Genomic DNA, 23508 nt, shown 5'->3' on the forward strand with positions numbered 1-23508 from the left:
CTATTGCATTCCCAACGCCCCTCCCCCAAGTCCCTCCTCCCTACCTTTTATCTTAGCCTGCTTGGCACACCTTCCTCATTCCTGAAGAAGGACTTATGCCCGAAACGTCGATTCTTCTGCTCCTTGGATGTTGCCTGACCTGCTGCGCTTTTCCAGCAACACATTTTTCAGCTCTGATCTCCAGCATCTGCAGTCCTCACTTTCTCCTGGTTGCTAACCAAACCAAACCAGAGAAAGCAAAGCTGGGAGCACTGGTACTTTCCTTTCATTGTACAAGTGTTTTTTTTAAACTTAAAAGCCTTTTGCCTGAGGCAGTATCTGTTAGCTATAGTCAAACCTGCCCTAAAGCCCTTCAAACTTAAACTTTGCAGAGTCATTGTGTTTTAAACCTCTAAAAGGTCACCCCATAACCTCCTACACTCCAAAAAAATAAATCCCAGACTATCCAGCATCTTTAGAACTCAAACCCCCCAGTCCCAGCAACATCCTTGTAAATCTCTTCTGCACCCTTTCTATATGGAGATTTTTGCTATTATGTCTAGCTCTTTTCAGGATAGCAATAATATCATATCCACATTTGGTAATCAGCACTCTCAACTCATCTTCCTTTGTTGCTTGTGCCTTAAATTGACTGGATATGCACTGGCTTCCACACAGCTTTGATTTTTCTTCTACATTCGTCTGTGCAGCAGCCCTTACTTCATTCCATTCCATGTTTCATTTCCTTGCCAAATTAATTCCCCCACTAAAAGCACCAGCAAACCCTCTGCTGGTGTCATTCCAGTTTAGGTGTAACCTGGCTTGGACAGGTTCTACCATTCCCACAAATGGAACCAGTGAATCAGGAATCTAAACCCTCCCTCCTGCTACAACTCTTCAGCCACAAATTCATTTGCGCTGTCTGTCTATTTCTATATTCACTAGCGTGAAACCAGGAATACTCCAGAGATTATAACTTTTGAGTTCTGCTTGCAATCTGCTATCTAGCTACCTAAAGTTTGCTGCAGCAATACTAACCCTTTTGTGCCAATATGAAGCACAACCTGACTATTTGCCCACCTCTTCAAAATGCCCTGTAGCCAATCAGTGACACCCTTGGCCTAGGCCCCAGGGAGTCAATTTACCATCCTGGGGTTGCATCTGCAAAAATGCCGCTCTGTACACTTCATTATTGAGTTTCCCACCCCTATTGCACTTTGACTTTCACCTCCGCTTGTGCATGCAGACTTTGGCTATAACCTCCAGAGAAGCATCACCCTCAACATTTTTCGACACAGAAAAATTGGTTGAGTGAGATGTGCTCTTATAGGTTTTCTGGCTATATGCCTACCTCCCTTCTTCTGACTGGTGGTCACCTATTCCTTCTCCAACTTCATATTCTTAAGCTACAAGGTATCTATGAGTAAATGTGTTCCTGTCCACATAGCCAAAAAGTAACAAAGAACTTGTAGATGCTGGAAGTCAGAAACAAAATCAAAAATTGCTGGAAACATTTCTGAAGAGTCACTGGACCTGAAACATTAGTTCTGCTTTCTTTCCACAAATGCTGCCTGACATGTTGAATTTTTACAGCAATTTCTAATTTCCAGCATTTGCAGTTTTTTGCACTTCAACATAGCTTTCGGTTTCCAATGCTCAAACTCCAAAGCACAACACTTAAGTCGATCATGTGAATGGCATTTTCTGCAGATATGGCCATGCTAAATTGCCCGTAGTGTTAGGTGAAGGGGTAAACGTAAGGGAATGGGTCTGGGTGGGTTGCGCTTCGGCGGGTCGGTGTGGACTTGTTTGGCTGAAGGGTGTTGTTTTCACACTGTAAGTAATCTAATCTAATAATATGGGTCATCCAGACTGCCACTAGTGTCCAAGACCTCATGCATACCACACAAAACTGAACTTCTCTGCCATATCTTAAATTTAGAAATCACAACACCAGGTTATAGTCCGACAGGTGTACTTTGAAGTCCAAGCTTTCGGAGCACTGCTTCTTCATCAGGTAGCTAGCTGACAAAGGAACAGCACTCCGAAAGCTTGTACTTCTAAATAAACTTGTTGGACTATAACCTAGTGGTGATGTGAGATTTTTAACTTTGTCCACTCCAAGCCAACACCATCATATCTTAAGTTAACTTACTAATTCAAAATTAAAAGGGATCAGTGATTACCTGTCCCAGATTTCATTAGATTAACTCATACTTGTGGCAGTTGTCTCAAACTGTTTTCTGTTAATTTGCAACTTCAGCAGTGCATCCCTGAGGTGAATCAGTTTAATTCAGTTAGCTAGATTGTTGCTTTGCAGAGCAGTGTGATGCCAACAGTGTGAGTTCAATTCCCATCACTGGTTTAAGATTACCTTGAAGGACTCTCCTTCTCAAGCTCTTCCCTAGCCTGAGGGCTGGTGGCCCACAGATTAAATCACCATCAGTCGCTTCTCTCTAACGAGAAGGCAGCCCCTATGGTCTGGCAAGACTATGGTGACACAACAAGTGCATCCTGCTCTTGTATTCTAGCCCTCTTAAAATGAATGCTAATGTTGCAATTGCCTATGTTATTCTCAATAGAATCCTGAACGAGGATGACTAGGTTCCTTTGTGCTTCAGATTTCCAACATCTTTCCCCATTGAAAAAATATACCATCTGCTGCTTCTTTGCTCACTCGAATAGCCTGTTCAAGTCCTTCTACAGCATTCTTACTTCCTCAGCACTACCTGTCTCTTCGCTATCTTTGTCATCTGCGAACTCAGCAACAATGCCCTAAATTCTTTCATCCAGATATATATATATATATATATATGTGAATAGTTGTGTTCCTAACACTGACTCCTGCAGAATTCGACTAGTCCTTGGATGTCACCCTGAAAAATGCCCCTTTATCCCTACTCTCTGCCTGTTGCCAGCCAGCCAATTCTCTATCCATGCCAGTGCCTTGCCCCTAATACCACAGGTTCTTATCTTATTTAGCAGCCTCCTGTGTGGCACCTTGTCAAATGCCTTCTGGATATCTAAATAGATCACATCCCCGGCGTTCTTTTGTCTAACTTGCTTGTTGCCTCCTCAAATAATTCTTAACAGATTTGTCAGGTATGATGTCCCCTTAACAAAGCTACGCTAATTCAGCCCTATTTAACCATGCACTCCTAAGTAATCTCATCTTTAACAAACTGTTAAATCTTACCAAAGATGAGGTCAAGCTAACCAGTCTATCATTTCTTGTCTTCTGCCTCCCTCCCTTCTTAAAAATTTGACAGTCCTCTGAGACCCTGCCTGATTGCAGTGATTCCTGAAAGATCACCACCAATGCCACTATAATCTTCTCAGCTATCTCAGTCAGATCTCTGAAGTGCAGTCCATCGAATCTGGGCAATTTATCCACCAACAGACCTTTCAGCTTCACCAGCACCATCTCCTTAGTGATGACCACTCCACTCGCCTGTGCCCCTGAATCCTCTTGAAGTTCTGGTATGTTACAGGCATCTCCTACGGTGAAGAATAATGCGAAGTACCTATTCAGTTCCTTCGCCACTACTTTGTTACATATTACAACATCTTCATCCTCGTTTTCCAGAAGTCCAGCACTTTCTTTCTGAACTTATTTCAGTTTCCGGCATCCGAGTACTTAGCTTTTGTTTATTCCGCATTTTCCCGCTTCGCTTCTGTTTCCCCCAAAATACCTTCACCTCGTACTTTCAAGTGTCTTTTTACCCAGTCCGTGGACAATACGCCTTCCGTTCTTGCAGTTTCTACCTATGATAATGCGAACAGGACAAATCCATAATAAAAAACAATGGGAATCTACGGCATCGACGATTGCTCCATCGTGCTCCCAAAAGGCGGGATTTTAATTAAATTCGGCCGGCCGCACATTCGCGCAGGCTCATTCCGTGCTTGCCACAGGGCGGTTGCGCAAGTGTCTGCTTGTCCTCCCTCGAGAGAGGGGCTAAAGGGCGGGGTGGTGTTCGGGTTGGTAAGTGCGGAGGGTGGGTTACTGCGCATGTGCAGAAACGCTCGCTCGGGAAACGTCAGTTTGTGCCCGAAACGCGATGACGCGTGCAGGTGTGGGCACGTGGCGATGTGGCACGCGCGCTGTTAACAACTGGTCTTCGAGCAGCTCGGAACGTTCCAGAGAAAGGGCCTCACCGCATGGCGCAGGGCAAAGGAGCCGAGGAAGAGGGACTGGGAATCTCAGGTTCGTACACACCTACAGTGGTGGGCCTTAATGGTGCGGAGAGACGGAGCGAGGTTAACGGGAGGGAAATGCCCTGATACTTTTTGTCTGCCCCCTCCCTTCTTCCCTCCCCTCTTCCACTCAATGACATCCCACCAACCACCTCACTCATACTCCCCAACCGCACACCCCCCATTCTTCATTGACCCCAAACGCTTACAGTCTTCCTCACCCTTTAGGGTGTAGATTTGCTCGCTGAGCTGTAGGTTTGATATCCAGACGTTTCATTACCTGGCTAGGTAACATCATCAGTGACGACCTCCAACTGAAGCGAGCAAACCTACACCCTGAACCTCATGAGCTGCAAACCTTGCTTCCTCACCCTCTAATCTCCCCATCCCCACTCACTGAAATCCTTGCCTGTATTCTAATCCCTTTCCCACTCTCACTCACTGGCTGCCACCTACTGCTCACTGACACCCCCTTCTGCTCCCACTTGCCCTCTACTTACCCCTCACTTAGTGATTTACCTCAGTCCTCACATCTGATTCCTAAGCTCATTGTGCCGTTTAACACATCCTACCCAAATCCTCACCCTGACCATTGACTTGCCCCCAGCTGCTTATTTCACCTTCCCATGCCACACTGTCCCCATCTCCCCACCCTCTGATTTCCTCCAAAATCCCCCAGCAACTGATTCCAACTTCCAACTGCTGACAGCCCTTTCATCATTCTATCCCCTCCCCCATTTCTCACTGATTCTCTCTCCTTTTATTGATTCATCCCTGAGACTCTTAGCCCTCCTTTCACATTTATGAGTTTACATGATTACTATCTATGTCCCATCCCTTCACTCTGTCTGGCGTTTGGCAATTGCCCAGCTACGTCCAGTCCAGTCCACAAAAAACGGTACATATCCATTTTATCCACATCCCTGATCAGACTATTCTTTGCAAAGTGGTAAAAAGGTGTAATTATCAAATTGACCAAGAGGCAGGCTACTGCAGGAACTGTAAAACCTGTGCCCACACCTCCTCCCTCATCTCTATCCAAGGCCCTAAAGGACCCTTCCACATCCATCAAAGTTTTACTTGCACATCCACTAATATCACTTATTGTATCCATTGCTCCCGATGCGGTCTCCTCTACATTGGGGAGACTGGGCACCTACTAGCAGAGCGCTTTAGGGAACATCTCTGGGACACCCGCACCAATCAACCACACTGCCCCGTGGCCCAACATTTCAACTCCCCCTCCCACTCTGCCGAGGACTTGGAGGTCCTGGGCCTCTTTCACTGCCGCTCCCTCACCACCAGACGCCTGGAGGAAGAACGCCTCACCTTCCGCCTTGGAACACTTCAACCCCAGGGCATCAATGTGGACTTCAATAGTTTCCTCATTTCCCCTTCCCCCACCTCACCCTAGCACCAAACTTCCAGCTCAGCACTGTCCCCATGACTTGTCCGGACCTGTCTAGCTCCTTTTCCACCTATCCACTACACCCTCTCCTCCCTGACCTATCACATTCATCCCCTCCCCCACTCACTCATTGTACTCTATGCTACTTTCTCCCCACCCCCACCCTCCTCTAGCTTATCTCTCCACGCTTCAGGCTCACTGCCTTTATTCCTGATGAAGGGCGTTTGCCCGAAACGTCGATTTCGCTGCACTTTGGATGCTGCCTGAACTGCTGTGCTCTTCCAGCACCACTGATCCAGAATCTGGTTTCCAGTATCTGCAGTCATTGTTTTTACTTCCTTTATGTTCAATTTGAGTTCTACAGGTTTCTCTTACTCCAGATTTCATTACAGCCTTGGTTCAGACATGCATAAAAGAGCTGAATTCAAAAAGTGAAATGAGAATGGCTGATCTTGACCTCAAAGCAACATTTGACTAAAAATAGCATCAAGAGACCTAGCATAATTGGAGTCAATGGGAAGTGGGAGGGAAGTTGTACAGTGGTTGGACTTACACAAATATAAAGGTAAAACAATGCAAATTTTGGAGATCTGAAAAAAATGGAAACTTTTGAGGAGAGAATCAATGTTGCAGATTGCTGATCCTTCATCAGAACTAGTTCTGATAAAATTAGATAGTTGTGTTTGTTGCAGTGAACAACCTCAGGCCTAGGACTATCACTGCACAGCTTCTTCAGGATAGCATCCTACCCCCCAGCTACAGCACAAGCGACCACCTTCCATCATAAGGGTGGAGGTGTGAACACTGGAGAGATTCGAACATGATACAGGGAGGATGAGGCAACCATGGCTAACTAAGGAAGCCAGGGATAGAATGGAAGTGTATGATGTGACAAAGGGTAATGGGAAATCAGAGGATTGAAAAGCTTTCAAGACCAACAGAGAGCAACAACAAGAAATAAGGAGTGAGAAGATTAAATCTGAGGGTAAACTAGCCAGTAATATGCAGGAAGATTTTAAGAGGTTTTTTCGATACGTAAAGGGCGAAAGAGAGCCAAAAACGGACATTTGGCCACTGGAAAATGATGTTGGAGAGATAGTAATGGGGAACAAAGAAATGGTTGAGGAACTGAACAATTGCTTCACATCAGTCTTCACATTGGAAGACGTGAGTAATATCATAAACATCTAAGAGAGTGAGGGGGCAGAGGTGAGTATGGTGGCCACCACCAAAGAGAGGATGCTAGAAAAACTGAATGGTCTGAAGGTGTATAAATGATCTGGACCAGATGGACTACACCTCCAGAGTTCTGAGGGAGATAGCTGAAGAGAAACTGAAGGCATTAGTGGTGATCTTTCAGGAATTGCTAGAATCAGGGAGGGTTCCAAAGGACTGGAAAATTGCTAACATGACACCCCTGTTTAAAAAGGAAGTAAAGGCAAAAGATGCTTCGGAGCCTGGACTTTTTGTGACCCCCTCTCAAAAAAAACCAAGGACACAGTATCCTTTGAGAAATGGAATTGCTCTTAGAAAAAAGGACCAGCTTTGTGACAGTACAAAGATAGGTAGAGGGACAGGTAGCATTGACGAGGCAGGGAGGCTGCAGAAGGATTTGACAGGTTAGGAGAGTGGGCAAAGAAGTGGCAGATGGAGTACAACGTGGGAAAGTGTGAGGTTATGCATTTTAGTAGGAAGAGTAGAGACATGGACTGTTTTAAAAACGGGGAGAAAATTCAGAAGTCTGAAGTGCAGAGAGACTTGGGAGTTCTAGTCCAGGATTCTCTCAAGGTAAACTTGCAGGTTGAGTCAGTAGTTAGGAAGGCAAATGCAATGATGCCATTTATTTTGAGAGGATTTGAATATAAAAGCAGACATGTACTTCTGAGGCTCTATAAGGCACTGATCAAATCAAATTTGGAGTATTGTGTGCCGTTTGGGGTCCCATATCTCAGGAAGGATGTGTTGGCCCTGGCGTGTGTTCAGAGGAGGTTCATGAGAATGGTCCCAGGAATGGAAAGCTGAATATACGAGGAACATTTGAGGACTCTAGGTTTATATTCGATGGAGTTTAGATGGATGATGGGGGGGATCTAATTGAAACATACAGAATGCTAAATGGCCTGGGCAGAGTGGAAGTCGGGAAGATGCGTCCATTGGTAGGAGAGTTTAGGACCTGAGGGCAGAGCCTTAGAGTAGAAGGAAGACCTTTTTATAATGAAGAAAAGGAGAAACATCTTCATCCAGAGAGTGGTGAATGTACGGAATTCATTGTCACAAAAGACTGTGGAGGCCAGGTCATTGAGTATATTTAAGACCATGTAGTTCCTTTCCTAGGTCTATGCTGTACTCATCTTCCAGAAGGGGTAACATAACTGAGTTTTCTAAGATCTCGCAGGTAGAGTAGTTGTAGGGGAGATACTGAACTTTCGAGAGTGATCCAGTTGCTGAAAGTGAAATTAATGTCAAGTATTCTAATTTCTCTGCAAAGTCTTAAATCAAGTATTGGGTCGTCTTGGCAGCTATTCCTAATAAATTTCCTAACTTTAGTTGTATTTTGCATTCCGCTTGCTTTGCAGATCCTAAGGCCACAGATTGTTGCTTTTCAAAAACCTGTCTTATCTCCTCCAAATGGGGTACAGAATGAATACTGCTGAATAAAGACGCATATTGCTGAAGCTTTACAGCTTGCATTCAGGACAATGTGCAAGAACTTGAGGGGAACCAACATTTGTGTTTCATGAGAGCAGAATTGGCAAGTGTACTGAGATTGACAGAGGCATTGCCATGGAGAATGTACCAATTCCTGATTATTGCCAATAACATCCAAACTTTGTTTAAATTCTAAACCAGGCAGGTTGACTTTGATTGGTCAAGGTATTCTTGTGAATAGTCCTGATGGGGTGCAAGACAAAAAGCTTTGACAAACTGTCTTGGCAATAAATGAATACAAACATTAGGTGGAGATAAACTTCCTCCTCTAACCAAAACCAAAAAAGGCTCTGTGTGCCAGTTGGTAAGGTGATGGTACTGGTTTCTTTTTTTTTAGTTTTTCAGTAGTGTGGTTGGGAATTTAGAATAGTGGGAATGGAGGTTAGGGCAGTTGAATGTTCCTCCTGCAGAATGTGGGAGATAATGGTCATCAGTAGTGTCCCTGCTGAATTTATCTGTAGGAAGTGCACCCAACTCCAGCTCCTCGAAAACCACGTTAGGGAGCTGGAGCTGGATGAACTTCGGATTGTTCGGGATGTGGAGGGCATTATTGAGAGGAGTTACAAGGTGGTAATCACACCTCTGGTAAAAGAAGAAGGTAAATGGGTTATTGCCAGGGAACGGAAACGGAACCGACAGGCAGTGCAGGGATCCCCTGTGGCTGTTCCGCTCAACAAATAATCTGTTTTGGATACTGTTGGGTGGGATGACTTACCAGGGGTAAGGAATGGGGCACAGGTCTCTGGCACAGAATCTGTCTGTGTTGCTCAGAAGGGAAGGGGAAAGAGTAGCAGAGCATTAGTCATTGGGGACTCCGTAATTGGGGGGATAGATAGGAGGTTCTGTGGGAATGAGAGAGACTGATATTTGGTGTGTTGCCTCCCAGGTACCAGGGTTCATGATGTCTCTGATCGTGTTTTTGTGATCTGTGAGAGGGTGGGGGAGCAGCTCCAAGTAATGGTCCACATAGGTACCAAAGACGTAGATAGGAAGAGAGATGGGGATTTAAAGCAGAGATTCAGGGAGCTAGCGTGGATGCTTAGAGCTAGAACAAACAGAGTTGTTGTCTCTGGTTTGTTGTCCATGCCATGTGCTAGCAAAGTGAGGAATAGGGAAAGAGAGGAGTTGAACACGCGGATGATGCAGGAGGGAGGGTTTTGGATTCCTGGAAAATTGGGGCTCTTTCTGGGGTAGGTTGGACCTTTACAAACAGGATGATCTTCACCTGAACCAATATCCTGAGGTGGGTATTTGCTAATGCTCTTCGGGTGGGTTTAAACTAATTCAGCAGGGGGGTGGGAACCAAAGTTGTAGTTTGTGTATATGGGAGGATGAGAGGAGTGAAGTCAGAACTAAGATTTCAAAATCGCAAGAAGGTATCGGCAGGCAAGAAGTTGGCTTGAAGTATGTCCACTTCAGTGCCAAGAGCATCAGGAATAAGGTGGGTGAACTTGCAGCATGGGTTGGTACTTAGGATTTTGATGTTGTGGCCTTTTCAGAGACATGGGTAGAGCAGAGGCAGGAATAGTTATTGCAGATTCCAGGATTAGATGTTTTAGTAAGACCAGAGAAAATGGTTAAAAAAAAGGGTGGTGTGGCACTGTTAGTCAAGGACAGTGACTTTCCAAATATTGCCTGGGAATACTAGAGTTCAAGTACTTTAGATGGGGCAGTTTTTGTCCAATGTGTGCAGGAGGGTTTCTTGACACAGTATGTAGATAGGTCAGCAAGGGGCAAGGCCACATTAGATTTGGAACTGGGTAATGAACCTGGCCAGGTATTAGATTTAGAAGTAGATGAGCACTTTGGTAGTGACCTAAATTCAGTTATGTTTACTGTAGTGATGGAAAGGGATAGGTATATTCTACAGGGTAAGAGTTATAGCTGCATGAAAGTCTATTACGATGTGATTTGACAAGATTGGGATGCATAGAATGGGGAAGGAAACTGTGGGGAATGGGCACAATTGAAATGAGGAGCTTATTCAAGGGCTACCTGCTGCATGTCCTTAATAAGTGTGTACTAGTCGGGCAGAGAAGAAGTTGTCGAGCGTGGGAGCTCTCATTTACTAAGCAAGTTGAATCGCTTGTCAAGAGGAAGAAGTCGTCTTATGTTAGGTTGAAATATGATGGCTCAGTTAGGGTGCTTGAGAGTTACAAGTTAGCCAGGAAAGACCTAAAGAGAGAGTTAAGAAACAGCAGCAGGGGACATCAGAAGTAATTGGTGAATAGGATCAAAGAAAAACCCTTAGGCTTTCTATAGCTATATCAGCAATAAAAGAATGACTAGAGTAAGATTAGGGCCAATCAAGCATAGTAGTGGAACGATGTGCGTGCAGTTGGAGGATATGGGGAAATACTAAATGAATACTTTTTATCAGCGTTCACACTAGAAAGAGACAATGTGGTCGAGGAGGATACCGAGATGCAGACAATGTTAGCAATTCTGTTAGCAATGGGGTTTATCCTAGGATTCTCTGGGAAGCCAGGGAGGAGGTTGCAGAGTGTTTGGCTTTGATCTTTGTCGTCATTGTCTACAAGAATAGTGCCAGAAGATGGCGGATAGCAAATGTTGTTCCCTAATTCAAGAAGGGTAGTAGAGACAACCCTGGAAATTATAGACCAGTGAGTCTTACTATGGTTGTGGGTAAAATGTTGGAAAGGGTTAAGAGATATGATTTATAATCATCTAGAGATAAGTCAATTAGGGATAGTCAACACAATTTTGTGAAGGGTAGGTCATGCATAACAAACCGTATTAAGTTCTTTGAGAAGGTGACCAAACCGATGGATGAGGGTAAAGCAGTTGATGTGCTGTATTTGGATTTCAGTTAGGCATTTGATAAGGTTCCCCATGGTAGGTTATTGCACAAAATATGGAGGCATGGGATTGAGGTTGATTTAGCGGTTTGCATCAGAAGTTGGTTGGCTGAAAGAAGACAGAGAGGGTGGTGGTTAATGGGAAGTATTCATCCTGGAGTTCAGTTACTAGTGGGTACTACAGTAATCTGTTTTGGGTTCACTGTTGTTTGTAAATGACCTGGATGAGGGCATAAAAGGATAGGTCAGTGAATTTGTGGATAACAAGAAGGTTGGTAGAGTTGTGGATAGTGACTAATGGATATAGTAGGTTACAGAGAGACATAGGTAAGTTGCAGGGCTGGGCTGAGACGTGGCAAATGAAGTTTAATGCAGAAAAGTGTGAGGTGATTCACTTTGGAAGGATAACAGGATTGCAGAGTACTGGGTTAATGGTGAGATGGTAGTGTAGATGAGCAGAGAAACTTCAGTGTCCAGGTACATAGTTCCTTGAAAGTTGCCCCCCAGGTTGATAGGTTTGTTAAGAAGGCATACAGTGCGTTAGTTTTTATTGGTAGAGGAATTGAGTTTCGGAATCATGCTGCAGCTGTACAAAATTCTGGGTGCGGCCACATTTGGAGTATCGCGTACAGTTCTGGTCACCGCATTATAGGAAGGATGTGGAAGCTTTGGAAATGTTTTTTTTCCAAGATTAGAATTCCTGCAGTATGGAAACAGGCCGTTTGGCCCAACAAGTCCATACCGACCCTCTGAAGAGTAACTCTCCAGGACCCATTCCCATACCCTATATTTACCCCTGGCTAATGCACCTAACACTAAGTGCAATATAGCATGACCAGTTCATCTGACCCGCATATGTGTGGACTGTGGGAGGAAACCCAGTCAGCCGCAGGGAGAATGTGCAAACTCCACACAGACCACCGCCCCAGGTGGGAATTGAACCCGGGTCCCTGGTGCTATGAGGCTGCAGTGTTAACCACTGAGCCACCTTGCTGTCCAAGAGGGAAGAGATTTGCTAGGATGTTGCCTGGTGTGGAGTGAAGGTCTTACGAGGAAAGGCTGAGGGACTTGAGGTTGTTTTCATTGGAAGAAGGTTGAGAGGCAACTTGAGACATTTTAGATAATTAGAAGGTTAGATAGGTTGGACAGTGAGAGCCTTTTTCCACAGATGGCGATGGCCAGCACGAGTGGACATATCTTTAAATTAAGGGCCGATAGATATAGGACAGATATCAGACGTAGTTTCTTTACTCAAGTAGTAGGGGTGAATGGATGAGAACAGAATAGTGTAAGTTAGATGGGCTTCAGATTAGTTTCACAGGTCGACGCAACATCGAGGGCTGAAGGGGTTGTACTGTGCTGTAATGTTCTATGTAATTCAGCCCCTCAAGCCTGTCCTATCATAAGACATAGGAGTAGAATGAGGCCGCTTGATCATGTTTGATCTGTTCTCAACGCCTTGTTCCTGCCTTGTAACCCTCGATCCTGTCGCTAATCAAGAACCTATCTATTTCTGTCTTTAATGCACTCCATGACTTGGCCTCTGTGGCAGTGAGTTGTACAGATTAACCACCTTCTGACTGAAGAAATTCCTCCTCATCTCTGTTCGAAAGGGTTGAGGCTCTATCCTGGGTCTTCATCTCTCCTACTCGTCGAAACATCTTCTCCATATGCACTGTCCAGGCCTGTCTGTATTCTGAGAGTTTCAATAAGATCCTCCCTCATGCTGAATTCCAACGAGTAGACTCAGAGTCTCCAACCCCTTATGATTAGCCCTTCATCCCCAGAATCATTCTTGTAAACCTTATCTGGAGCCCATCAAACATTAACACACCCCTTCCATAGATACAAGATCTAAAATTACTTTCTATATTCCAAACGCAGTCTGACCAGAGTCTTATGCAGCCTCAGCAGTACATCCTTGCTTTTGTATTCTAGCCCTCTTGAAACAAATGCTAACATTGAACCTGCATATTAGCCTTAAGGGAATTCTGAACTAGGATTCCCAAGTCTCTTTATGCCTTTTCCCATTTAGAAAATAATCTATGCCTATATTCTTCCTTCAACCTGTATAACCTTCTACTTTCCCAAATTATATTCCATCTCTACTAGCACGTGTTTCTGCAGCCTTCCTGCTTCCCCAACATAACCTGTTGCTTCATCTATATTTGTGACATCTGCAAATTTATTAACAATGCTGTCAGTTCTTTCATCAAGATCATTCATGTCTAACATGAATAGTTTTGGTCCCAACGCTGACCTCTGTGGAACTCTACTAATCACTGGTTGCCATTCTGAAAAATACTCCTTTATCCCCAATCCCTACCTTCTGCCAGTCAGTTAATCCCTTCTCCATGCTAGTGCCTTTCCCTAACACCATAGGCTCATCTTTAGCAGCCTCCTGTGTGGCACTTCATCAAACGCCTTCTGGAAATCCAAATAGATCACATCTGTTGGCTCTCCTTTGTGTAGTTTGCTCATTACCTCCTCAAAGAACTCAAACAGATTTGTCAGGTCTGACCTTTTGTCCCATTCAATAAGATCTTAACTGATCTGGTTGTGACCTCAACTCCATATTCCCACCTACTCCAAAACCATTGACTCTCATGTTAGTTAAGAATCTGTCTGCCTCTGCCATGAAAAAAGTTCATTGGCAGTAAAATTGTTTTTGTTAACAAGTGTTGTAGAATAATAACTCCCTCCTAGAAATGTTCAAATGCACTGTTGATCTGGTAAAGGCAAGCTATCCACTATCTTTTTGTTCAAAAATTTTTGAAAGCATCTCCTGGGAGGGAAAGGAGAAATTCAGAAGAGTGTTCAGAATTTTCTTCATGAGAAGTGTTTTTGTTGCTTGGCCCTATACAGAAACGTTATTTCGAGTTTTCTGGATGATCTCCTCATCTCTTCTACCGAGGAAAACCTAATTTAACGTCTGGAAACCATCATTGGTTTATCACTAGATATCAGTTAAAATACTCCTGGAGTCATATTGTATTTGGATCCTGATTAGTATTTATGGATGAGGCTTGAGCACGAGACATCAGTTCCTCTACCAAAGTTGTGTCCTTATGAACAGAGATTGGCAGAAATGGAATAAAAATGTGACTACACACTTATTTCTAGACCGTAGTGTCTCTGCCTCAAAGGCAAGGGTAAAATTCTATTTAAGATTATTTACTAAATTGCAATGGCATTTTCATGTTCCTGAAAGTTTGTATGAATTGTTTCTTGTAAAATGCTTTCAAGGGAGAGAAAAGAAAACAATATTTGACTTGGAGCATTTATTTTCCCCCTATTTATAGATGTTGGTAGCATGAGTGATTCCATTTCAGTCATTTCAAATGCATCCTCAAGGAATTCCACGCATACCATAGAAGATGCACATCCTGTAAGGAAGAAAAAAGTATTCCCTGCCACTGATCACGTTGTTGAGTTTCTACCTCCCAAACCCAACCCAAAAGACCGAAACAATGAAGCATCATCAGCAACAGGAAAGTGTTTCATACAAGTGACTGGTATGACATGTGCTTCTTGTGTTGCCAATATTGAAAATAACCTTCAAAGAAAAGAAGGTGAGTAATATTTTAATGATTCATACCAATCAGTTTGAAATAGCTATCATAACTTGAGCCGCTGAGGGGAAATGCTAGACTGAAAAAAAGAACTCAGTGTATGTTACATATTGTACTTTATACTCTGTATGGGGTGTGCTTGGCATCATTGGTTGCACTGTCACTTTGAATCAGTACTCAAGTTCTGTATCAGCATGCAACTCAGTAATCTTGGGTAATAACTAGGAAGGAGTGTTTCATTGTCAGGTGTGGCATCTTTTGAATGACATATTAAATAGAGGATGTTTGCAGATTTAGGTCTGCACACAATGTCTTTTGATCTTATTCTGAGAAGAGCAACAATGTTCTCCAAGCAATTTGATTTAAAAATTCTCTCTCGAGCAACATCACCAAACTGGCTATCTGGTCCTATGTTTTATTGATGTTTGCTAGATTTTGGGCAAATTAGCTGCTGCTGCATTTACATCAAAGCAATTTAGGGTATAGTGATGATATAGTGGTAGTGTCACTGGATTGGTATTGTCAAATCTTAGATTAATTTTCAAAATTCAAGTCCCAATGTGGCAGATTTTAACTCAGTTAATAAATCCAGAAGTAATAGCTGTTCAAAAGCACTATATTACCACTGTTGATTGTCTGAAACACTCACCTGGTTCACCAGTAGTCTTAAGGGAAGTAAATCTAGGGTAATGAAAATGGAGGATATTGTTCATGATCTTAAATTGTTGATTCCTGAAGGCTGTGATTTGCTGGTGCCTCGAGTTTGCTTTGGATTTTGTTGGAAAACTGCAGGCGTAGAACAGAGACATTGGTATGGCAGCAAGGTGGTGTGTTGAAATGATATATGATTGAAAGGTCAGGGTCATTCTTGTTGACAAAGTGGAGGTCCACAAAGATATCAACATAATCTGTGTTTGACCTCGCTAATGTAGAGGAGACTACATTGTGAATGGCAAAATAAATGGACTTAGTTGGAAGAAGTACATGTAGTTGGAAGAAGTACATGTAAATCAGTGTTTCACCTGGAAGTTATGTTTGGCGTCTTGGATGGTGGGGTAGGAAGAGATAAAGGTGCAAGTGTTAGATTGTTAGTGATTGCATGGTGTTGAGACGGAAACCGAATGGTCTCGTCTCTACGTGTTCGTTGGAAGGAGAGATCAAACCGGCTAGAGTTTGGAGCAAAAACACCGTTTATTACAGAATCAAAACTGGTACACTGTACAACGAATTCAAAAGCATGCAAATTCGTTGGAGAAGGCGTTCTCCCTCTCCCTTCGGATCTGGTGCAGTTATACTTCGCGCTTCCTCGAGTTCCCGGTCAGGTTCCCCTTGTTCGGCTCTTTCATTGGTCGGTTCACCTGTCTGTGAAGGGATTAGTGTCTCTATTGGCTGCCCCAAGATACCTGTCCCACTCCTGCTGTGCCGAACAATGGGTAGACATCCTGGGTTCGGCAGTTTCCGATCTTGTAAATTAAAAGTTTATTGTTGGAAGGGATTCCTCATTGCCATGCGTCTGGCTGTCTGGGCGTTCACAATAGTTCTCCATAGTTGAATATACAGATATTATCATTTAACATAGGACCCGAATGAGTTTGACGTCAGCGGAGGCATTAGCAAGTACTTTATCAATCAAGTGTAGTATCGGTGCGATTTACACTATCCGATAGTTACCGGTTTCCTTTATTAACAATGAGAGTGTAATAGGATGATCTGAAACTGACGGACATGTTCTAATCCCCCAGGAATGTGGCCCCAGGCAGGCAGTCCTGCAGTGGCTGGGTTTACTTTACATGGCTGTGTTTTAGCTGGTATCCGACAGTGTCTGCTTTAATAATGGTGCTCCCCTCCCTAGCCCCAATGTAGGTACCTCGATAGCAGATTCTCCCCAACAATGGGAAGTTGCCATGTGGCATGTTGGAAGTGATGGAGAAGTGGACGTGGGTGTAATGGAATAAAAGGTCCCTACAGAATGCTGACAGAGGGGGAAGAGAAGATATGTTTAGCTGTGGCATCCTGCTGAGGTCATATAAATATCAGAGGATCATTCATCGAATCTGGAAATTTGTGGGGTGGAAGGCATGGACAAGAGGAATTCTGTTGTTGTTCTGGGAGATGGGAGGAGTGGTGAGGGCCAAATTGCAGGAAATAGATCAGACATAATTGGGGAATTGTCAACTGTGGTGGGGAAATTCATTAGTTAAGAGAAAACGAAGGCATGTTGAAGGAACCCTTGTGGAAGAGTTGGGTCATTGGAACAGCTGACATGGAGAAACTGGGAGAATAGAATGGAGTCCTTGCAGGAAGAGGGATGTGAGAAAATGTTAGGCAAGGTAACTGTGAGAGTCATTGAGTTTGTAATGGATATTGGTGGATTGTCTATTCTGAGATTTGGAAACGGATGTCAAGGAAGGAAAGAGTCTGAGATAGATCAAGTGAAGGTGAGAAAAGGATGGAAACTGAAAGACTGATTTAATTTTTCCAGTGCTGATCAGGAAGCATTAATGGTGCTGCCGATAATGTCATTGAAATATCAGAGAAAGTGATACGTGATGGGGCCCAAGTAGAACTGGAACAGGGATTGTTCTACTCTTTGACCCACTATCCGGATTTTTCCATCAGTGGTGAAGGAACAGTGCTTGTCAATCACCATGCTGACAATTGCTAGCAAAATCTTCATGGGATTTAGAGTGAAAATTTGCTGTATTCCATTTGTTTAATCCCTGTAGGAAATTTATTATGCCCAAGAGCAAAGCAAGAAGAGCAGTAAAAAGTCAACCACGACAGAAGAAATCTTGCGGAGATAAATCAGGATTAAAGTAGAAAATGTTAGATTTAAATCATTAAATAGAATAGGGGCTTGCAAACTGGACATGAGCCTAATGGTGCCCCAGAGGTCACATTTGGGGTCCTGAGCTCCAGCTTCTCCAGAAGCCGTGTGTATTATGGAGTGGAAGCTGACATGCCTGGAAGCTCTGACAGGACATTTCCACCAAATGTCACAGGATGGAACGTGAGCCCAAGGTGCTATTTTACTTCAGAAAAGACTTTCAGCAGCATTTGTGATGTGAACTTAGGATGTTTGTACACCAACTTGATGCTGGCAGAGACTGCCTGGAATGAAAGACAAGCCAGGAGGTTGTGTAGCTGAGCTAAAAGATGAGTACTGTAGTGCTGTTAAGTCTTATGGATATCATTTGCTCCCAGATATTAGCAATAGAGTTTCTTTGTTTCTAATCCATGCCAGTTAGCAGCCTGCCTTAGGCTGCTCTGCAGTTACACATAAAAAATGTCAGTGCTTGAAATCATAAAAAAATGACTTGGAGGTGCCGGTGTTAAACTGGGGTGGACAAAGTCATAAATCACACAACAAGAGGTTATAGTCCAACAGGTTTAATTGGAAGCACTAGCTTTCGGAGCGCCACTCCTTCATCAGGTGGTTATGGAGAATAAGATCATGATCACAGAATTTATAGCCAAAGGAGTCCAATGTCATGGAGATATGATACTTTAAACAATTTTAGATTGAATCAAATTGTTGGAAAATCTCAGCAAGTCTGGCAGTGTCTGTGGAGAGAAATCAGATTTAACATTTTGGGTCCAGTGACTCCTCTTCAGAATGCATAATCTGACTCTGCTGTTATGAATTGACCCTCTTAAACAGAAATTTGGTTCCTAGTTTATTAAGTTTTAGCTCTTCACCAACGAAACAGATGCCTTCAACTTTTTCTTAAACTCTTTAAATCACTGAATCCCTCATCAACATTCTGTTGATCAGAATTTCACGTAGGAACTAGAGTAGGTTGGGATATCTGATTGGCATGGGTGAGTTGGACCGAAGGGTCTGTTTCCATGCTGTAATTATTTATGACTCTATGACTGTAGTCCAGTTGAGACAATGGCCACAAGAGCAGGTCAGATGTTATGAATACTGTGATGAGTAACTCATTTCTTGACTCCCCAAAGCCTGTCCATATCTACAAGGCACAAGTCAGGAGTATGCTGGAGTATTCCCCACTTGCCTGGATAGGTGCAGCTCCAACAACACTCGAGAAGCTTGATATCATCCATGGCAAAGCAACCTGCTTGATTGACACAACATTCACAAACGTCCATTCCCCCCTCCATCGATGCTCAGTAGTGATAGTGTATACCATTCATAAGGAGCACTGTAGAAATTCACCCAAGATCCTGAGACAGCACCTTCCAAACAGATAACCACTTCCATCTAGAAGGAAAAGGGCAGCGGATACATGGGAACAGCACCACTTGCAAATTCCCCTCCAGGCAACTCACCATCCAGGCTTGGAAATATATCGCCATTCTTTCACTGTTGCTGGGTCAAAATTCTGGAATATTCTGTGATGACATTGTAGGTCAATACATAGCAGGTGGACTGCAGCAGTTCAAGGACACAACACACAGCCACTTTCTCAAGGGCAACTAGGTTTGGGCAATAAATATTTATTGTCCATATCTCGTAAATACTGATCTTGTGAATGTGAAAAAAACTGTAGAGTAGTGACTCTCTGCTTCACAGACAGACATTAGTAAGTCAACCAAAAGACAAGAGGGGCTGGCTGGTTTGTGTGGGCTAAAGAGATTTGAAAAGAATGGTTACTGAGTGAGTTTGGGGGGTGGAGCGGGTGGAGTTTGGAAGAGGGACTGTTTTATTCTGATCATTTATCCTGAAGCTGCCAGACTGTGGAAATAATGTTAATTGTGGATCTTTCAATTCGGAAATTCCACACTTGGTACATATGTCTTGTGTAAGTTTGATAATAAATAATTTGGCAGACTTTATTTTAGCTTGTTTTATTCTTGAACTGCATTAATACAAAATTCACAGTAATGTTTCCCATGTAAATTGTATCTTTTAGGTATATATTCAGTCCTGGTAGCATTAATGGCAGGAAAAGCTGAAGTCAAGTATAATCCAAATATCATCCAGCCCACTGACATCGCAGACTTGATCAAAGATTTAGGTTTTGGAGCTACTGTTCTAGAAGACAATGTTACTTCAGCTGGCAAGTTAGAACTTCTTGTAAGTGTTTTTTGTGTTTCGTAATAATGTTGCTGAGTTCAGTAATTATTTTAAACTAGTTTGAGCAATGCTGTCAGCCTGCCATCTTTTAAGATGATAGTTTGTACTGTGGTGGTGAAGTATTTAATGTGACTCAGGAGTCTCACAATGGCATGATAGTGCCTGCCATATTTTCTAAGAAGAATAACGCGGATTGCAAACATGCAGAATTTGTAGGCCTCTGTTTTCACTGAGCCCTTCCTTTCATCCATCAGCTTTTCGTTTCTGCTTGCTTCTTTTAATCCCCTTCCTGTCAGTCTCCAGAATGTAGTGACGCAAGTGACTCCCTGCCACTTGTCAATGTCAATGTACCCCATCTTCATATTTTGCTTGCAGGTGTCCTTCTAATGGATGTACTGTCACTCAGAAACTTGTGAACCAGTAGTCCATTCACCTTGCTGAAGTACTATAAGTAAATAGTCATCATCCATGTAATGAATACAGCCAAGCAAATGCATACATCAGTGGCTTAACAGTGAGCATATGATAACTGAACTAAAATGCTATGGAACCTCTGAATTGGTTACTTTGTACATAATTTCTGAGGGAATGAAGGTGGTGTCTGCTCAGCCTTTTTTCCTGCTTAGCATATTTTGTTCAAGTTTCATTGTTATGGAGGAGAATGCTGAGGATGCAGATTTCACTCAATCACATTTTGGTCTTTTCAGTCAGGACCCTGTTGTTCCACACTTTCCTACTTAGCTTGGACTGAATAGCTCTAAATTTTGTAACATTTTTTGTTGATTTAAGCGTGAAGTGACAGATTGTGGAACCCAGATATGCATAGTTCTCAAAAAGCAAAAGCGTCAAATTGTAAGTGCTGATAGCTGGTGGTATGGCAAATCCCGAACTTGACATCGGCCTTCCGAGTGCTGATGGTCAAACTAAACTCTTTATAGGCATGTGCTAATCTGTCCGTTTGCAGCTGGAGATGTTTCTTATTACAGAATATTAATTTGGCATCTCCGGTATAGCAACTGTCTGATGACAATTTGACATATCTTTGTCTTGGACCTCAGTAAAGCAACATTGAACTGTTTTCCCTAAATTCTAGAATTTAAGTAGATACACTCAGCAGAAAGTCTGATGGCAGCAGCAAAAAGAATATACCAAAGTGCACTGGCACCTGAACATAGCCCTAGTATGGGACTCAAAAGTATTAGAATATTATCTGATTGTTGTTGGTATTGTTCATTATGTCATTGTGGAAAGAGGAGATCACATTGAGCATTTTTGGTGGACAGTCAATTTTCTGCAGCACCATCGATAGACTACCTTTGTTCACATGATTAAATGCCTTGCTGTGATCGATGAAGGCAATACATGTTGGTCAACTCTGTTCAGATCATTTATCCTGAAGCTGCCAGACTGAGGAAATAATATTAATTGTTGATCTTCCAATTCTGAAACCACACTTGGACTTGAAGGAGAAGTATTCAGCCAGGATCCACAGCCCGATAATTGCAACACGGGCAAATATTTCTGTCCTGATGTTTAGCAAAGGGATTCTGCATTGATTGTAGTCGATTGCTGCTATTCACCCTTATCCATCTACGGGATCATATTCTTAGCATCACATTTGGGGTGGCACGGTGGCTCAGTGATTAACACTGCTGCCTTACAGCACTAGGGTCCCACGTTTGATTCTAGCTTCAGGAAACTGTGCAAACTCCACACAGACAGTCTCCCGTGACTGCATGGGTTTCCTCCGGGTGCTCTGGTTTCCTCCCACAGTTCAAAGATGTGCAGGTCAGGTGAATTGGCCATGTTAAATTGCCCGTAGTGTTAGGTGCATTAGTCAGAGGGAAATGGGTTTGGGTAGGTTACTCTTCGGAGGGTCGGTGTGGACTTGTTGGGTCAAGGGCCTGTTTCCACACTAAGGAATCTAATCTAATTTAATCTAATCTATGTATTTTGGGATACTGTTCCTTTCCCCCTGCAGAGATAGGAACATTCGTGCAATTTTCCCATGCTTGATAATATCAGTACCTGAAGCTTTGTCCCGGCAGGCATGAATTCTCAGAAACTGATATGTAAATTTTATGGGATGAAACACTGGGCTAGATGCCAACTTGCTTTTTGGTTTTAAAACCAGTGTTGCAGTTGCTCGTCATTGTGATTAGTCATGGGATTTTATTGTCTTGTACTATTAAAGGGAGTCAGTTGGATTATTACTGAAATATTCATGATGTTTAACAGTTGAGAATAGTAACCATAGTATGAAACAAATGCTTAAGAAAAAACTCATGTATTTATATTGTTGCACCTTCTTTGTAATTAGTTTCAATGGATTATTTGAAGTGACTTATTGTTTGCTTCAGCAGATCTCTTGAGTGAGATGCAAGAGAGCTCACTCTGTACACGAGTAAAATTTCATCTGTAAGTAGTAATATAAATGACATTTGTTGATCTATATTAACTCTAAATAATGAAAATAAATAATGCATGTGCTGTCTGTCTTAATGAGGCCACAATAGATTTTTTTTGGTTAATAGAGTTAGTATTGTCTTTCTCATACGAAGATGTTCCTTTTTTGCAACATAATTCAATTTTTTTAGATTACAGGAATGACTTGTGCCTCTTGCGTTCACAATATTGAATCAAAATTAATGAGAATTAATGGCATTTTGTATGTGTCAGTGGCCCTTGCTACCAGCAAAGCACACCTTAAATTGGATCCAGAATTACTGGGCCCACGTGATGTCATCAGAATGATTGAGGTATGTTAAAAAACTAAACTTCCATACTGGAAATCTGAAATAAAAATGGAAAATTCTGAAAATACTCCATAATTCAGGCAGCATCTAGTTTTAAAACTGAATCAGGTCAGAAAATATAATGGCATTTAACAAAGTGTAGTTGCAGGGGAGATGAGGATGGGTAGAATGACCTAGATGCGAGATAGGACAGATTAAATGACAGAAGAATGATGCACAATACATTCATTCTTGGATGACTGAAAGTAATCGTGATTACCCTTAATAATGTTTGTTGTTTGCCTTTCTGAATCTATAAGGTTCATTATTTTTGTTTGTAAAGTATAAAGTAAAAAAATTCTTGGGAATGCACTGAGCTGCAAGTAATCAATCATTGTAACAATCATTATCTGTTCTCATTCCCTCCTTTCTTTTCACAGTAATGGCGAAGTCCCACTTAGCATTACTTTACTTTTCCCCCCCAGCTTAATTTTGGCATTTTGGGTACACACTTGCACTTTCCACAATGTACACAAGGTGAAACTGGGCTGAAACTACAGGGGAAAACTGTAAAAGATACCATGTTCAGAATTCAATCTTAGACAGGTTCCTTGTCTGCTATAACAATTGTATGATCCTGAGGTACAATAGAATTCTTCTCGCTCACCTGACTGATATCTATCCTTCAGCCAGCATCACTAAAACAGAAGTTACTATCTAGCCACTATTCCATAGCTATTTATGCATGCTCTCTGTGCAAATTGACTGTTCCATTTCCTACAGTAGTGACTACACTTCAGAAGTACAGCATTTGCTGGAAAGGATAGGTGTCCTGAGTTAGTGAAGGGCAGTGTATATTACCCAAGTCTGTGGGCCCTTTTGTGGTGCAGTGACACTGTCCCTACCTCTGGAACAAGAGAATGGGTTTCAAGTCCCTCTTGCTTCAGAGGTGTATGATAACATCTCTGAATGGATTGATTAGAAAAACAGGTTCAGTGTAATATTTTATAAATACAGGTCTTTTCACTAACTGCAGAAGATGCAACTT

The 23508-nt window shown here is 42.6% G+C and overlaps 1 protein-coding gene across 1 annotated transcript in view; it reads left to right on the top strand.

Annotated features, from left to right (window-relative positions):
* Positions 1-23508, top strand: part of LOC132816504 (copper-transporting ATPase 2-like) — a 105914-nt gene that overhangs the window by 16721 nt on the left and 65685 nt on the right. The window contains exons 3-5 of the mRNA XM_060826178.1: positions 14415-14684; positions 19562-19725; positions 22323-22484. Coding sequence (XP_060682161.1) covers positions 14415-14684; positions 19562-19725; positions 22323-22484 — 596 coding nt within the window. The remainder of the gene's footprint in view (positions 1-14414; positions 14685-19561; positions 19726-22322; positions 22485-23508) is intronic.

The sequence above is a fragment of the Hemiscyllium ocellatum genome, chromosome 6 (genome assembly GCF_020745735.1).
Source record: "Hemiscyllium ocellatum isolate sHemOce1 chromosome 6, sHemOce1.pat.X.cur, whole genome shotgun sequence".
Lineage (NCBI taxonomy): Eukaryota > Metazoa > Chordata > Chondrichthyes > Orectolobiformes > Hemiscylliidae > Hemiscyllium > Hemiscyllium ocellatum.